This window comes from Neovison vison, chromosome 7 (assembly GCF_020171115.1).
Source record: "Neovison vison isolate M4711 chromosome 7, ASM_NN_V1, whole genome shotgun sequence".
Lineage (NCBI taxonomy): Eukaryota > Metazoa > Chordata > Mammalia > Carnivora > Mustelidae > Neogale > Neogale vison.
The window spans coordinates 49,879,025-49,896,543 of NC_058097.1; the positions used below are offsets into that span (position 1 = coordinate 49,879,025).

The window sequence follows — 17,519 nt, forward strand, 5'->3', positions numbered from 1 at the left end:
CCCGAGCCGAAGGAAGAAGCTTAACTGACGGAGCCACCCAGGTGCCCCACTAGTGATTGTTCTTTAAATACCTGGTACAGTGCCTGGCACACAGAACCCACTCAATGCATCAATGGATTAACAACACAAATTGATCAGTGCTGTACCAGGAGGAGGCATGGGGTGCCCTAAGGAGAGGCCATGGGCTCTTTCTGAAGGACTCAGGGAAGGGTTCTCAGATCAGGAGACATTTGCATGGGGTTTAAAAGGATAAGTAGGAGTGTACTGGGTAGAGAAGGAAATGTATTTCTGTCACTTTGTGACCTTGAGAAAATTACTGGAATGTTCTCTTGATCTCAGTTTTCCCCTCTGTGGAGTAGGGTTGAAGAGTGAGAATTAAATGAGATAGTATATATTAAAACTGCCAGGCACAGAGTATGGTCAATAAATGTAGCTATGGGGCACGTGGGTGGCTCAGTGGGTTAAGCCTCTGTCTTCCGCCCAGGTCATGATCTCAGGGTCCTGGGATCAAGCCCCTCGTTGGGCTCTCTGATCAGCAGGGAGCCTGCTTCTCCTCTCTGCCTGCTTCTCTGCCTACTTGTGATCTTTCTTTCTGTCAATTAAATAAACAAAAAAAAATTTTTTTAAAAAGATTTTATTCATCCATTTGACAGACAGAGATCACAAGTAGGCAGAGAGGCAGGCAGAGAGAGAGGAGGAAGCAGGCTCCCCGCTGAGCAGGGAGCCCGACGAGGGACTCGATCCCAGGACCCTGAGATCACGACCAGAGCCGAAAGCAGCGGCTCAACCCACTGAGCCACCCAGGCACCCCTAAATAAACAAAATCTTTAAGAAAAAATAAATGTAGCTATCAAGGGTCACCTGGGTGGCTCAGTGGGGGGCATCAGACTCTTGGTCTCAACTCAGATCTTGCTCTCAGAGTCCTGAGTTTGAGCCTGGCGTTGATATGGAGCCTACTTTAAAAAATAAATAATTTTTTAAAAAAAGGTAGCTATGGAGATGTTATCAGAAGCAGTTAGTATGACACATAGTGTCTCTTCAGTTTCAGTCTCTACTCTTCCATCCCTGTCCGGAGAGAGAACAAGACGCTGTATAACCACGAGTGATGTGTATTGTAATTGAGGCAGTGCAGGGCTCTAGAGGAGAGGGATAGACTTAATACATGTGTTGAATTCTGGCTATGTGCTGGGTGCTGTTGTAAGTACTTCATGTGGGTTATTTCACTCAATCACCGCCCCCCACCCCAACCTGGATTACTATTACTTCTTAATATATAGGTCAACTGAGAGAGGTCCAGTGACTTGCCCAAAGTCACATACTTCATAATTGCCAGCACTGAGATCTGGACCCACGTGGTCCAGTTTCAGAGTCCATGCTCTAAACCAAGTGACACATTCCAGGGGAGCCCAGACCCAGAGTGATAATCAGGTTTACATCAATAGAAAGTGGAGGAGCCTGTGAGTGTCCAGGGGAGGAAAAGATGCATTCTTCCTCGAGAAATCAGAGGAGACCTCCTGGACGAGGGCGCATTTAGGTTGAATCTTGAAGGACAAGTAGGCGTGTACCAGGAAAAGAATATGGAGAAAGACATTCACTCATTTAATTAACATCTCCTGAGGCTTCCTGAGAGCTCAGCTCCAAATGGGTGATCTGGGGACATAGAGTTGAATCATATCTGGGCTTGGCCCTGCAGGGCTGCCTACCTGATGAGGAGGAGGGATGGGGAGAGAGGCAGGTGGGATGGACTGATGGAGAGGACAGTGGAGGCGAGGAGATGAAAAAACAGGGCAATATTCTCAGAACTTGGTCCAGATCTCGTGGTGTTAAGAAAAAAGGAAAGTGCTTAGTTCCAGGCAGGCTGAGCATGTGGGTCTTGGGTGATAAGGATATGAAGAAAGGCGTAGGGTAGTTTATGACAAGAGTGAGTCAATCTGGTTTGGACCATATTTCCTCAACCTTCTAGGAGAGGCCTTTGTCCTTACAGGAAGGGGCCCAAATGCCCAGAACAGGGAGGGCTCTGTAGGGGGTGCACACGTGCGTGGTTTCTTGTGGTCTCTGGCTTGCTCAGTCTGTGTCTCTCCCTCTCTCTCCTTCCCTCACCCTGAATCCTTCTGTACCTCTGTCCTTTTCTCTTTTCTTAATTTGCTCTCTTTCCCTGTCTTGCCCAATCTGGCCTGCCTTCCTACTGAGTCTCTGTTCTTTCTCCCAATCCTCACCTGCTTTTGTGGGGGTGGGGGTGGGGGGGTCCTCCTACGTATCCCCAGGCACAGGTCCTAGCTCACCACAGCTTCATTCAAGATAAATCTGCTTCCGTTTCAGGACCCAGCCTTAGGGATCACCTTTCTCTCCCTTTTCTTTCCTTCCTTCCTTCCTTTTTTTTTTTTTCTTTTAAAGATTTCATTCATTTATTTGGCAGACAGAGATCACAAGTAGGCAGAGAGGTAGGCAGAGAGAGAGGGGGAAGCAGGCTCCCTGCTGAGCAGAGAGCCCCATGTGGGGCTCAATCCTAGGACCCTGGGATCATGACTTGAGCCAAAGGCAGAGGCTTAACCCACTGAGCCACCCAGGCACCACTCTCTCCCTCTTCCTCCTCCAGACCCCAGAATATCTTGCATCCAGGTCCTGCTTTCCCCTCTCTGGAGATCTCAGGAAGACACCACATCCCAGGGCTCCTCCCTCATTCAGCTCATCCCTGGCCCAGCAGGCCACCAGCTCATCCGACTGGTGGGGAGGGTTCCCCTGCATTGCCTCCATTTCCAAGGCCCCCAGTCAAGGCCCCAGGGCTTCCCCCTCCCCCTGGGACGTTTCCCAACCCAGATTAATCACTGGGGCGGCCCCAGAGAGGAGGAAGGAGATGGCATGGCTTACCTTCAAGAAGCACGGCCGGCAGCCTGAACACATGCTCAAGACCCAGGCGCCCCAAGGTCATGAGGCTGGGATTCGTCTGTGTTCTGTTTTCTCTCCTGGCAGGTGAGGCTCCAGCCATCCATCCTGCTGCCTCTCCACGGTCCCTGTACCCCCGCCAGCCAGCTTGCCCTTGACCCGCCAGACTTCAGGTCCTTCCTGGTAGGCATCTAGCAGGTCTCCCCCAGCCCTCCTACCATGCTTGTCATTGACCCCTTTGCCTCCACCCCACCCCAGGGCATGGCTGGGCAGACACCCGAGCCATCGGGGCTGAGGAATGCCGCCCCAACTCGCAGCCCTGGCAGGCCGGGCTCTTCTACCTCACCCACCTCTTCTGCGGGGCTTCCCTCATCAGTGACCGCTGGCTGCTCACAGCTGCCCACTGCCACAAGCCGTGAGTGACCTGGGCACCACTGGGGTGAGGGAGAGGGACAGTGCTGAAGGTAAGGGAGGGGTGGGGGGGGCAAGGGGCCTTCAGTAGAGGAGGGAGGGAGCTGTGGTTGGGAAGGATTTGGCCTTCATTTCTGTTCCCAAAAGTTCAACTCTTAGAATTAGAGTTGACCCTCCAAATTCCAAAGTCCCAAATAATCTGATTATTAGAATCTAAAATTCAAAATTCTTAGAAACCTAGGCTCAGACCCAGAAAAATCCAGAGTCACGAACTCCTAAAATTTCAGATCTGTGAGATTCGACATCAGTTTCAGTGAATTCTAGAACTGAGACTCAGACTGGTAGAATCTTAGGAGTCTAGAGCAGGGCAGCTCCGTGGGTATATATCTCCAGCCACATAGTTAAATTTAAATTTTCTTTTTTTTTCTAAGATTTTGTTTATTTATTTGAGAGAGCAGAGTGATGGAGAGAGAGAGAGAATGTGTGTCCACGAGTGGGGGGGAGGGCAGAGGTAGAAGCAGACTCCTAACCCAAGCAGGGAACCCTGGGCAAACCCAGGACCCTGGGAAATCCCAGGACCCTGGGATCATGACCTGAGCCAAAGGCAGACGCTTAACCCAGTGAGCCACCCAGACGCCCCAAGTTTAAATTTTCTAATAGACATATTACAATAGTTAAAAAAAAAGAATTAACATTAATTTTAATAATAGATTTAATTTGACATGCTCAAACCATTATTTTTATTTTAATTTTTTAAATTTAAATTCAATTAGCCAACATATAGTACATCATTCGTTTTTGATGTAATGTTCAATGATTCATTGGTTGCGTATAACACCCAGTGCTCATCAGCTCATGTGCCCTCCTCAATGCCCATCACCCAGTTACCCCATCCCCCAACTCCCACCCTCGTTTCCATAACCCTCAGTCTGTTTCCCAGAGTCAAGAGTCTGTCATGGTCAAACCATTATTTTAGTATGCAATCCATTTTTAAATACTTATTAATGATAAAGATCAGTCTTTTTGTTTAATACTACACTTCTGAAATCAGATGTGCATTTTACACATATTGCATGTCTCAATGTCAAATGCTCAATAGTTGTATGGGAGAGCACAATCCTAGAATTTAGGCTCTGTATCCTAGCTAGGTCCGTTGAATATAGAAGCTCATGGTTCTAGAATTTTTGATTCACAGTATCCTAGAATACTGTCACTTGCAGAATTCTAGAATCTTGAATCAATAGAATTCTAGAAGTTTATATGCATAAATGTCTTGAATCTGGTGAATTAAACAAATCTTAGAATCTTAAATCTTAGAAAGCTATCATTTCAGAGTCTTAAAATCACTAAAATTTAAATTGAGAGAATTCTAGAATCTCAAACTATTTGAACCTAGATTCTTAAATTTCCAAAATCATAGAATTACAGAATTCTAAGGATAGTTGAGTGCCTCAGTTGATTGAGCATCTGCCTTTGGCTCAGGTCATGATTCTGGGGTCCTGGGATAGAGTCCCGTGTCAGGGTTCTTGCTAGGCAGGGAGCCTGCTTCTCCCTCTGCCTGTCACTCTCCCTCTCTCTCTCTGACAAATAAATGAGTAAATAAAATCTTCAATAAAAAATTTTTAAAAAGAACTATAGAATTCTAGATTGATGAAATCCATTTTATAGTCTCAGAATACTAGGATTCCAGGCTCTTTAGGTCCTTGATTTCATTCAGATAATTTTAAAACCCCAGGCTTTTGACCTAGAGAAATCTAGAATGTTAGAATGTTGGATTTATACCTGCCTCCTTAGTGCAGTAGGCAGCACATCAGTCTCATAGAATATTGGGTTCATAACATTCTAGGACGTAGAATTCTAGAATCGTGGATTCCTAGGGTGTTAGAATCTTAGAATCTATCTGATGCAGAAATCCTGAATTTCTATATTACCTCTGGAAAGGGGTAGCCCATCTTGCTGTGATGTTTTTCCCTCCAGGAATGAAGCCCAGAATGCTGTGTGGGAATTTCCCATCATGCATTGCTCCATGACAGGCCCTCTTTCAGCTCAGGTCTGTACAGAAGGCTAGAATACTCAGATTTCAGCTCCAAAGACTAAGGAGAGAAGCAGAGATATAGAGGTAGAAAAGATTCGGGCTTGAGAACAAGTTGAGGAAGACTGTTTTCCAGATATGGAGCCTAGGCAATGAGGAGACAGAGATAGAAATAATGTCTCATACTCTTCAAATCCCGAATTCTTAGTTGTAAGTTGGGTTTCCAAGGTCAGAGATCAGAAGCTAAGGAATGGACATGCACATCCCCAGAGAGCCCCCAGCTGTCCAGGGCAGGGACCCAGAGCAGAACAAGTGGACTGAGAGCTTGAGTCGGGTCTCAGGAAGACATGCATTGAGGGTGAGGGATATGGCTGACAAGAAAAGCCTGAGGCCGTGGATGACCCCAAACTTGGGGATTTTCCATTTCTCATCCCCCTCCATGCACACACAAACATGCACACACACACAGAGCCACTCCCCACAGAAGCCACCAGACCTGTAGGGGTGGGGGGGTGGGGCTGTTCTTGGGTGGTAGGTGGAGCCCCCATGTGCTTGCATCGTTCCAGGGGACCCAGGTCACCATCAAGGCCCCAGGTGGAGCAGGTGTGAGCCTTTAGGGGAAAGCTACAAAGGTAGAGGCACACAAAGTGTTGGAGTGAGAAGCTGAAGCCCAGAGAGGGTGTGTGCCTTGCTTAAAATCACACAGCACTCTGGGTCATACAGAAATGACAGGGCCCCAGAGAGAACGTGTGACTTGTGGAACACCTATCATCCTGGTGGACACCCAGCTTGATCTCTGAGGCCTGTCCCAACAGGTATCTGTGGGTCCGCCTTGGGGAGCACCACCTCTGGCAATGGGAGGGTCCAGAGCAACTGTTCCGGGCCACAGACTTCTTCCCCCACCCTGGGTTCAACAAGGACCTCAGGGCTCACGACCACAGTGATGACATCATGCTGATCCGTCTGCCCAGGAAGGCACACCTGGGACCTGCTGTGCAACCCCTCAACCTCAGCCAGACCTGCGTCTCCCCAGGCACCCAGTGCCTCATCTCAGGCTGGGGGGCTGTGTCCAGCCCTAAGGGTACAACCTTGCCCAGAACTCAGTCCCTTGTGGCTCATGCTGAGGGTCTGAATCCCCCCTATTTCTCTGTCTCTGTCTTTTCATCTGATAGATAAGGAAAAAATCCAAGATGCTATAAGTTACAAGATGCATTATTTACAACCACTAAGAATAGGGGATACAGTTCCTGTGAATCCTTGTATGACACCTTTTGCTGGAAGACACGCCCTGATTTCAGAGATGTTTAAATATGAAAATATAGACTTCATAGAATTGAAATGAGGCCTGAGTCTCTCAGAGTCACAAATCAGCCACCCATTAGCCACACTGAGCCTCCCACATCAGTCCTGGCTTTCAAAATGCCTTGAAAAAATAGTTTGAGCTTGAGAGATTTTACATAAAAGCCAAATTTCTGCAGTTACTGGGAAAATCCAAAGAGCTGACAATGCAGGACCCACATTCCCCAAACACCGACCATCCGGCAGAATCAGTGGTGGTTGCCGCCTCCAGACCAGATGTGGGTTTTCTGGGCCGCTACAGTGCCCCCTACTGGCTGCTGTGTCTGTCTGGTCCCCTTCACCCACTTTTTTTTTTTTTTTTTTTAAAGATTTTATTTATTTATTTGACAGACTGAGAGAGGGAGTGAGCGCAAGCATGGGGAGCAGCAGGCAGAGGCAAAGGGAGAAGCAGGCTCCCCGCAGAGCAGGGAGCCCGATGTGGGACTCCATCCTAGGACCCCGGGATCATGACCTGAGTCTAAGGGAGCATTTAACTGACTGAGCCACCTAGGTTCCCCCTCTCCACTTATTTCTATTTGCCGGTCAAGCCCACCTGAATCTGTGCCCCTGGATTATACACGTGGGTCTGTGCCTATCTATGTCCATATCTATTTTCTACATGTTGCTTCTCCCTGTCTGTTTCTCGTATCTCTTAAGTCTTTATCTCTATCTCTGTCAATGACCATGAATGTCTCCTGTCTTTCTCACTGCCTTCTCCCTTGGCATCTCGGGGCCTGTTTCTTTCTCTTTTCTCTTTCTTCATGTTTCCTCTGAGAATCTCTTTCCCCTTAAGAGGTCTATCTGCTGCCATGGTCTCTATTTCTCTCTGTACGTCATGTATGTATCTCTTCTTGGCTCTTGGCTCTCTGCATCTTTCTGTTTCCCTGTTTCTCTCTTTGGCTCTGCCCCTCTCCTCAACCATCTGTTTCTCTTTCACAGTATGATTCTCTGTGTCGCTGTGTCTTGTTTCTATCTTTGAGAGTCTTTTGCTGTGACTCTGTGGGTCCGAGGGTCTGGGTGGAGGGACTCTGAGTGTGATGGTCACAACTGTTGATACTATGGGTGGATCTCTTTTGCTAACAGTGCAGTACCCATTGACGCTACAGTGTGCCAACATCAGCATCCTGGATCACAACCTCTGCCGTTGGGCATATCCGGGCCACATCTCGGACAGTATGCTCTGTGCCGGCCTCTGGGAGGGGGGCCGGGGCTCCTGCCAGGTGAGAGCTACTCTGGGAAGGAGTGGAATGGATATCCTGCCGGATTCCTGGGTCCTAGGGAATTAGGGAGTTGGGGGCCCCTAGAATTCATGGATGAAAGCACGGAGGGACCCAGGACACCTGGGTTCTGGGAGAGGATGGGACTGGGGCCAGGATTCCTGGAGGCCCAGACTCCAGAATCTAAAGGAGAGGACTGGGAATACAGACTTTAAGTTCTTGGGGAGAAGAGGGGACTAGGATCCCAGAGTGCTAAGTGCAGGGGTGAAGTGAGGGCTATGAGCTCATACTCCTGGGTATGAGGGAGGAGGGACTAGTCCCCTAGATGTCTAGAGGCCAAGGTATCGGGAGAGGAGGACACGGGGCCTCCTGAGAGGAAGTGGCCAGTGTAATATGAACACCTGCTTAACAGTTTCTTTCCTCTTCTGCCGCTCACAGGGTGACTCTGGGGGCCCCCTGGTTTGCGACGGGACCCTGGCGGGTGTGGTATCTGGGGGTGCCGAGCCCTGCTCCAGACCCTGGCGCCCCGCGGTGTACACCAGCGTGTGCCACTACGTGGACTGGATCCGCAAAACCATGGAGGACAACTGAGCCCTCATGCCTTGGGCGACCAAGAGAGGAGGGTGGGCTCAGGGTAGCGGGAAACAACCGGACTCCAGCCGCAGAGGTCTCAGCGGCCCCGAGACGCCTCGGATCTTGAGGCTCCGCGCCCTCAGGGCCCGCCCCGTCGGAAAGCAGCGGGGAGACACTTCCGGCCCTGTAGCCCCGCCTGTGTGATGTCACCGGAGCGGGCATCAACCCCGTGGAACAGCTTCACCTGCGGCTCCGCGCCAGGAGCACCTCCAGCAGACTGCTCCTCCCCTCGGAACATTGCCCAATGAGACTTCCCCTCTGGGCCCCACCTCTTGTAACCCCGCCTCCTCCGTGGGAGAGCCCGCCCCCGTGACGTCAGGGGCGCTGTAGCGTCCGGTACAAGGCTCCGAGGCGTGGTCGGACTCCGCCCCTTGTGCCCGCGCCCCTGGGCGTTTGAATCCTGGCGGGGACCCGACTGAGAGAAATTGAGGGAGGGTCTCAATTCATCCAGAGTCAATGGATGATTTTACAATAAACGCGCGGAGCCGCGCCTTCCGTCTGCCTACGTTGTGGGATGAAGGAAGAACGGGTGGGCGGCGGTGGGTAGACAGGGAACCGCCACCGTACAGCAAATCCCCCTTTAGCCCTTGTAGGTCCTGCCTAAAGTCTGTCTCCATCAGCTTCTATTGCAGCAAGGCCGCTGGGTTCTGCTTGGGCTGGTCCCGTCGCCCCCAGGGGAAGGGGAAACCAGGTCACGGTGCCTCCCAAACCTGCCTTCCCAGATCCCGAACCTCTCAGGGGGCAGCGGGCGGGGCCCGATCCGCCCTCAGAAGACTCGCCTTTTTTCCACTTCCAGTTAGTGGCAGCAACCCCCTGCTCCCACAAAAAGCCAGGCTCCAAGTCACTCCTAAAAAGACTTAAGAATTTAGCCCCTAGCCTCCTTCTTCCTCAGACCAAAAATTCAGGCCTATTCTCCCTCCACCCCAGACGCAAAAGTTCAGGTCCCAACCCCATCCACCGTCGGACTCAGGAGCCCAGAACCCCATTCCTTCCCATCCCAGGTCCAGGAGTCCAGACTTAACCTCCCTTCCCTCAATTCAGGGCTCTGGGACCCCAGTTTCTCTTCCCCCAGCCCCCTCCTCCAGACCCAGAGTGCAGGTCCCCAGCCCCCCCTTCTCTCTCAGACCCAGGATTCCGGGTTCCAGCTCCCTACTCCCTCAGACCCAGGAGTTCAGACCCCCCAACCCCTACCTCCCCTGGACCCTGAATTCAGGTCCCCAGTCCCCTCTTCCCTTGGATCCAGCTGTCCGGGTCCCTGGCCCTTTCTGTTTCAGGCCCAGAAGTCACAGCACTGATGTCCTTCTTTCCCAGGCCTGAGGAGTTCCAGATCCTAGCCACCACTCCCCACCTCAGTGTTTCCCTTTCAGCGCCTCAGCCCCTCCTCACTCTTACACAGGGTTCCAGTGCCCTGATGCTCTGTCGGCTCCAGAGCAGGAGGAGGCGGAGCAGGAGGCGGGGATTCCCAGTTAAAAGCCTCCAGAACCTAGTACCAGGCAGACAGAGCTGAAGTATTGGGGCCTCTTCCTTTGGGTCTGAATCAGTCGGTGACCCCGCCCCCTGGATTCTGCAAGGTGAGATGCCAAAGTTCCTAGACACAGGCATCAGGCCCCGGGACCCCTGCTCCTCCAGGGCTCAGGACCCCCAATCTCAGACCCCTTCCTTCCTCAAGGTTTAGGAATCTAGCCCCTGGCCCCCTCCTCCCCAAGGCTTAGGAATCTTATCTCCAAGTTCCTTCTTCCTTCAGATCCAGGGGTCTGGGACTCTTTACTCTCCCATTCCTGGGAATATAGGAATCCAGCCCCCACCACCTTTCCTCAGATTCAGAAACCTGGGGTCTGTCCCTTTTCCCTCAGACCTAAGAAGCTGGGTCCCCAGTCCCCTCCACCTGCAGGACGCAGAAGAACGGCTCCAGATGCTCTGCTCCCTTACTTCAAGTTTCTCCTAGGATTTAGGGCTCCTCCCTCCTCATTTCTCAGGCCTGACTTCTCCCTCTGCCAGATCCCACCATGGGACATCCCTCACCTGCTGCGGTCTGGACCTGGATGTTCCTGCTCTTGCTGTTGGAAGCCTGGGCAGGTGAGGGGGGCCTGGAGGGAGCCTGTAAGAATGCCGTGGTAGGTGCTGGTGATGGCATGCGGGGAGATGTGAAACATGCTATCATATGTGGGAACTCCTTTGGGCTTTCCTGGGTGGATGGAGGCATGCACACATGGCAGTGGGCAGGAGTGTGTCAGGTTATGCTGCATATTGCAGGAGCACACCAAGCCGGCAGGGCTGCTTGCTGAGGGGTGCAGATATGCACAGTATACAGGACATGCAGACGCATGTGGTAACATGTGGAAGCGTGCTCGGGTGTGTGACTCAGTGTGACTCATGGGCATCAATGAGTGGACGTGTGCCTCTGTGTGTGACAGCCTGTGCAAGCTGGGGGCCTCACAGTCCCAGTGTGGACATATGAGGAGGCAGGTGGAGAACTTGCTCAATGTCCTTTGGAACCCACAATGGGTTTTCCTGGCCTCTGCCCTGTCCCAGGGGGTGACGATCCAAACCCTCTCCCTCCTGCTGCAGGACACTTGAGGGCACAGGAATCCAAGGTGCTGGGCGGCCAGGAGTGTAAGCCCCATTCGCAGCCTTGGCAGACAGCCTTGTTCCAGGGTATCCGGCTGCTATGCGGGGGTGTCCTCATCGATGACAACTGGGTCCTTACAGCAGCCCACTGTAAAAAACAGTGAGTGGATGCCTGGGGCAGAGGTGGGCTGGGACCTGGGGATAGGGGGAAAGAAGAGAGCTGGAGACTGCGCCTCTGAATGCAGAGGGCCAAGGGAGGAGGGGACTGGGGTCCCAGACTCCTGCCTGGGTCCCAAATTACTCTCCACCATTACAGGAAGTACACAGTACGCCTGGGGGATCACAGCCTGAAGAATAAGGACAGATCAGAGCAAGAAATGGCTGTGGCTCAGTCCATCCAACACCCCTGCTACAACGGCAGCAATGAGGACCACAGCCATGATCTCATGCTCATCCGACTACGTGGTCGGGCATCATTGGGGCCCACAGTGAAGCCCATCAGCCTGACGGATCACTGCCCTGAAGTTGGCCAGAAGTGCACCATCTCAGGCTGGGGCACTGTCACCAGCCCCCGAGGTAGTAGGAGGGAGCAGAGGAGCTGGCCGGCCCAGTGGACCTCAAGCCATTGGCAAAGCTTTGCCTCCAGAAGGAGATAGAGAAGGGACAGTCATTGTGTGGTTGAGATGCACAAGTGGTCCATGTTGGAAACCTGGAAGGCCAAAATATTAACAGGAGTGGTGGGAGAAAGGAAGCAAAATAGCAGATCATTAAACCAGGTTCCCCTAAAAATGGATGCGTGAATGAGTGGGTAAAGGATGCATGCCTCCTTGGGGTGCCTGCATGGCTCCATTGGTTCAGTGTCTGACTCTTGATCTCAGTTCAGGTCTATCTCAACAGCCTGACTTCAGGCTTCAACTTGGGCTCCACACCCAGCTTAAAAAAAAAAAAAAAAAAAAAAGAATGCATGCCTCCTTCATGGTGGAGACTACCGTGTTCTTTTTCTTTCTTTTTTTTTTTAAGATTTTATTTATTTATTTGATAGAGAGAGAGAGATCACAAGTAGGCAGAGAGACAGGCAGAGAGAGGGGGAAGCAGGGTCACCACTGAGCAGAGAGCCCGATGTGGGGCTCAATCCCAGGACCCTGAGATCATGACCTGAGCCGAAGGCAGAGCCTTAACCCACTGAGCCACCCAGGCGTCCCCTTTTTCTTTTTTTTAAAGATTTTATTTATTTGAGAGACAACAAGAGAGAGAGTATGAGATCAGGGGGGAGAAGCAGAGGAAGAGAGAGAAGGAGACTCCTCACTGAGCAGGGATTCCCAACTCAGGGCTCAGTTCCAGAACCCTGGGATCATGGCCTGAGCCGAAAGAAGATGCTTAACCAACTGAGCCACCCAGGCATCCCATGGAGAGAGCCATGTTATGAAATCTTTCCTTGCACAGGATTTTCTATAATCTTCTTAACAGACTTAGGATGTGTGGGCTCCTCAGTGGCCCAAGAAAACAAGCTCCTAAGCATCTTCTCCCTTTTGAACCTATGATTCCTGGTGCCAGAGACTCTCTTCCTTCACAACCAGAAATCCAGTCCCTTCCCCTCCCAAGACCCAGAGTCTAGGTCTCCAGCCCCCTCCTCACTCTGAACCCAAAGTCTTGACCTCCGTTGAGGTCCTCCTTTTGGGGCTTCGGAGTCCAGGAGACCCTCACCCTTCTTCACAGCAAGAACTGAGGCTCAGCTCAGAGAAGTATGTGATTCACCAGGAAATCCAGGATTTTCCAAGCAAAGACAGGATTCAGATCCCTAGCTGTCAGAACCTACTTCTAAGGGGACAATGGAATGCTGTGGAAACCCAACTGCTCATAAATCAGTCAGGTCAGTTCAAACCATGGCTCTGCCCTTTCCTCTGGGCAAGCCCCTTCCCATCTCTTGTCCCATTTGCCTCATCTGCAAAATGATAGATTTTTAAGGTTTGATCATAGACTTTAGGTAATAGATAGATCATAGATTTTTAAGCTCCAAAAGGGCTCTTAAATCTATTTTCTTCGTTGTGTGTTCCTAGTGCTCAGGATGGTTCCTGGTACATAGTAGGTGCTTTATAAATATTTTTTGAATGAATGCATGGATGAATGAATGATGGAGCAAATGAACATACCCCTCTTTCTTAAAAAAAATTTCTCAATTTATTTGAGAAAGAGCAGGGGGAGGGGCAGCAGGAGAGGGAGAAAGAGAATATCAAGCAGGATCCCACTCAGCTCAGAGCCCAATGTGGGGTTCGATCCTATGACCCTGAGACCATGACCATGAGTCAAAACCAACAGTCAGATGCTTCACCAACTGAGCCACCCAGGTGTCTCTGCATCACTCTTTCAAAAAGCTATTGTGAGTTCAGTCTTCTCACAATCAATGAGATTGTGAGTATACAGCTTCTGGAACATAGAGATGCTAGATAGAAGTTTTCCCCCCTCAAGTCTATTGCTCAAAGTTTAATAAGAAAGATTAATTCCATTTTCTTTCTTTTTTTAATTGAAGTATAGTTGCCACAACATTCTATTAGTTTTGTGTGTAAATATAATCATTGGACATTTGTATACACTGCAAACTGATCACCACAATAAGTCTAGTTCCCAATTGTCACCATACAAAGTTGTAACAATATTATTGACTATATTCCCTGTGGTGTACCTTACATGATTAATTCCATGTTTAGTCATTAATTCAACATTTATTTGTGAGCATCTGGTATGCCCCAGCTGCTTTACAGTTTGAAGTCTCTATCTTATGGAGTTGCATGCTAGGTGGGAAAATAAACAATAAACAAATATGTATAAAATGAATTATTAGGTAGAGTTAAGTGCTATAATGAAATATCATGGAGAGTAAGAGGATAGGCAGTGATGGAGGGATGGTGTCTTCATTAGAGTGGTCATGGAAGGCTTCTATGATGAGGTGAATTTGGAAGAAGGCTTTAGCTGAAATTGGGGACCTAGTGGTCTGGGTTTGGGAAGATTGGAGAGACAAGGTCAAAACTGTTGTAAGGGGGCACCTCCATGTCTCCCAATCACCCGATACTTAATTTGAAAATGACAGGACAAGAAATAGAAGGTAGGGTCCAACAGCCTTTCTTTAGATGTTGGAAAGAAAACAGCAGGGGCCATGGCTTTGTTTAATGTGGTGAGAAGTGATGTGTCCTGTGAAATGTGTCAGAAAACTCTCCTGGGCAGCCATGGATATACAGAAAGGAGATTAGATCCAGACAGGGATTGAGGGGAAAATGGTTGCCCTCTCTGGGAACTTACAACCTCTACCCCCTCAGAGAATTTTCCTGACACCCTCAACTGCGCAGAAGTAGAAATCTTTCCCCAGAAGAAGTGTAAGGATGTCTACCCCGGGGAAGTCACAGATGCTATGATTTGTGCAGGCGACAGCAATGGGGCCGACTCATGCCAGGTGAGTGACTTCTGAAACCCCCTTTTTCCCTTGTCCCTCACCCCCCAGTAGAAGCTCAAGGTTTGGCAGCAGGGTGACCTCAAATAGTTAGTACCCAGAGAGGTTACTCCTATTTCTAGAGTGGGGAGCAAGTTCAGAGAAGGCCACACTCTCTCTGCAGGGTGTGCAGCACAGGATTCAGGAATGTTGAATTGTTGCTATCATTTTCCTGGGAACCCTTGTCTTCAGGATTGGGGGCAGAAAGGGGAGGAAATAAGGGGGTAAGATGAGTTATCCATGAGGGAAAGACTGAGGCTAGAGGGTATGCAAGCTCCCCTGCTTCCTTCCTCAGCCCTTTGTACGAATTCTACCACTGACTAGGTAGTCCGCCACTTTTCTTTAGGACCTGACTGGGTTCCCTAGCATGGCTGCCTTCTCCTATGACTGATCCCTTGGGGAGCAATGTTCTCTTGCCAGCTGGCTAGGGAATGGGGCCATTGACTTTAATGGTCCCTCAAAGAGCTCCCCATACTCAAGATAACAAATCTTGGGATTTGCCATAGATATAACACTCTTGTTCATATTGACTGCAGTTTGGGTCTACAGGGCTCCCCCAGGTTTGCCCTCTGCCCCATGGAAGCCCCACCCCTTTGCTAATGATTGGTCTCTGAAGACAATGCTTCAGTGCTTTCTTCCCATTGATCAGGAATGAAGTCATTTCCATCAGTGTCCTTCCATGAAATCTAATCTTTCGGGATGGTTTTGGTTCCATAGAGACAATGATCTCTTCTCAAAAGACTCCTGCTTTTGTCCCTTGCCAGCGCATGCGTGCATCCACAAGAATTCTGCTCCTTCCTCCTTTGTTTCCTAACTGGATGCAAAGATCTTTTCACCATTGACTAGCAATGGAGATATCAGCTCAGTTCCTTCCATGCAATCATCACTATCTTCTTTCTGGATTGGATCTTTGAAACACCATTCTGTTCCCTCCTTGGTCAGGATGTCCCCCATTGCCCTAGGACATCTGGTCCATGTCCCTGTACATGAAGCCCTACCCCTCTCTCTCACAACTAGGCCCAGGGCACAATGCTCTTATCCCTATTGGCTAGAGGGAACCAATCATGCTACAGAACTAGTACTAACTGCTAGGTTCCACAAGGCATCTTAGGTAAAAGTATTCTACTCTCCCCATCCAGGGAGATTCCGGGGGTCCGCTGGTGTGTGGTGGTGTTCTTCAGGGCATCACATCCTGGGGATCAGACCCCTGTGGGCGGCCCGAGAGACCTGGTGTCTACACCAACATTTGCCGCTACTTGGACTGGATCAAGAAGACCATAGGCAGAAGGGGTTGATTCTAGGACAAACTTTATTGGACCCTCTTCAATAAAACACAACCCACTCTGGTTCCTTGCCTGTCTGTGCTTTGGCCCTGTGGGGAGGAATGGGAGGACAGGGGTCTGCGCCTTGCTGGGAGGTCTATATAGACCAGGGCCCCTATGGCCACTCTGGCTATCACCACTGCCTGCAGTGATCCATTTTTTCTAGAAGGGCTTGGAGGAATGGGAGGTTAATTTCAGGGGAGAAGACACACAAGGATTTCCAAGTGTCCAATGGGCTGGCCTGCAAAAGACAGATTTGAAAGAACTTCTGTTTCATTTTTCTGAGCAGCCGAAGTGCTTCTGAGTTTTGAGGGGGAGTTCCCCTCCCCCGTTATGAAATATGCAGGGGGGGGCAGGAAATACAGGAGCAGCCTAAATATGCACCCGTGGAACCACCACCCAGATGAAGAAATGGAACATTGGCTGCCCGCAAAACTCTTAGCGACAGATTCCTTTTCGTAGGAGCAACAGAAATCTTTCTCACAGCTCAGAGCTTTTCTGGTCTGGTGGAAGGAAATGAGTCACTTCATTGCAGGTGTCCAAACTGAAGTGTGGAGAAAAAGAGGTTTGGGAGCGTTTTCAACAGAACAGAGGCTTGAAGTCTGGGGGAAGATGCGTGTGGAGGGGGCAGTTATTGTAAGGATATTAATGAATCACAACAGGATGGATCCTGGCTCCCCTCTGTCTGTCTCTTTTCTTTCCACCTATGTTTCAATCCTTTCTTGCTACCAAACTTCTAACTCATTTATTTGACTCTTTGACGCCCTTCTCTCTTCCATGCTTCTGCATTTTCGAGGTGTTGGCTCCCTCTTGCACTATTCCAGTCTCTCTCCTTACTTCACCACCTCCGAACTTCACCTTCAACTACCACCAACTACGTCACTGTCCCAGGATTTCCCAGATTATACTGTCATGCAAGAGAACCCAATTGGTCCAGGTCAATGGTTCTCCTTCAGCCGACCACACAATAGGTTATTGAATGGCCAGTGGTTTGACTGCATTCTGGTCAGGTGACCAGTCCCATCCAATCAGTAGCTAGTTAGAGTCACCTGACAGGAGACCTCTCTTGGTCCTGGGCTGTGGGCGGTGGCAGTTCACCAGCTGTGTGGGTGTGCAAGAGGCGTCTCATGCATCAGTCTCTGTCCTCAGTGAAAGTCCCTGAATACTAGAAATCCTAAGGAAGTCTTTCATGTCTGATAGTAAACTCCTGGAACTTTGGAAGCTTTTCTGGAGATATACTCAAGGGTCATCTCACTCCAAAGAATTGTTCTAGAATTTTTACTACAAACAATTTCAACATAGGTTAAATAGTATGGGAACCCTCCTATACCACCATCCAACTCAATTAAAACCAATCCTTTCCAACCTATACTACACACTTCTCTAATGTCAGAATATTTTGAAAAAGATGTTGACCATTCTATTGTTCCTAAATATTTTGTTTTATGTGTCTAAAACAGGGTATGTCAAATTAAAGCCAAGGGGCCAACTCCCAAGAGCTAAAAATAGATTTTACTACTTGATTTGATGATAGGGAGCATAAGTTTTGAACTCTAATTAAGCAAGATGTTATCCCTCAAAAATAATTCCATTCTGTCATTAATAGACCTGTAGGACAAAAATTGGTAACAAAC

The 17,519-nt window shown here is 49.6% G+C and overlaps 2 protein-coding genes across 3 annotated transcripts; both read left to right on the plus strand.

Annotated features, from left to right (window-relative positions):
• The first annotated feature begins 2,571 nt into the window (after positions 1-2,571).
• On the plus strand, positions 2,572-8,554 carry LOC122911773 (kallikrein-9). Of its 2 annotated transcripts, none has more exons than XM_044256781.1 (5): positions 2,572-2,970; positions 3,142-3,298; positions 6,142-6,407; positions 7,748-7,884; positions 8,320-8,554. In XM_044256781.1, the coding sequence occupies exons 1-5, from the start codon at positions 2,928-2,930 to the stop codon at positions 8,470-8,472; spliced, it is 756 nt and encodes a 251-aa protein (XP_044112716.1). In that variant the 5' UTR covers positions 2,572-2,927; the 3' UTR covers positions 8,473-8,554. The 2 variants fall into 2 exon arrangements, with proteins under 2 accessions (XP_044112716.1, XP_044112717.1); XM_044256782.1 differs by lacking the exon at positions 2,572-2,970 and adding an exon at positions 3,048-3,066.
• Positions 8,555-9,977: 1,423 nt separating this feature from the next.
• LOC122911770 (kallikrein-8-like) lies at positions 9,978-15,909 on the plus strand. The gene is made up of 6 exons (XM_044256779.1): positions 9,978-10,085; positions 10,513-10,590; positions 11,083-11,242; positions 11,399-11,658; positions 14,394-14,527; positions 15,703-15,909. Exons 2-6 carry the CDS (start codon positions 10,521-10,523, stop codon positions 15,856-15,858), a joined length of 780 nt encoding a protein of 259 aa, XP_044112714.1. The 5' UTR covers positions 9,978-10,085; positions 10,513-10,520; the 3' UTR covers positions 15,859-15,909.
• Positions 15,910-17,519: the final 1,610 nt, after the last annotated feature.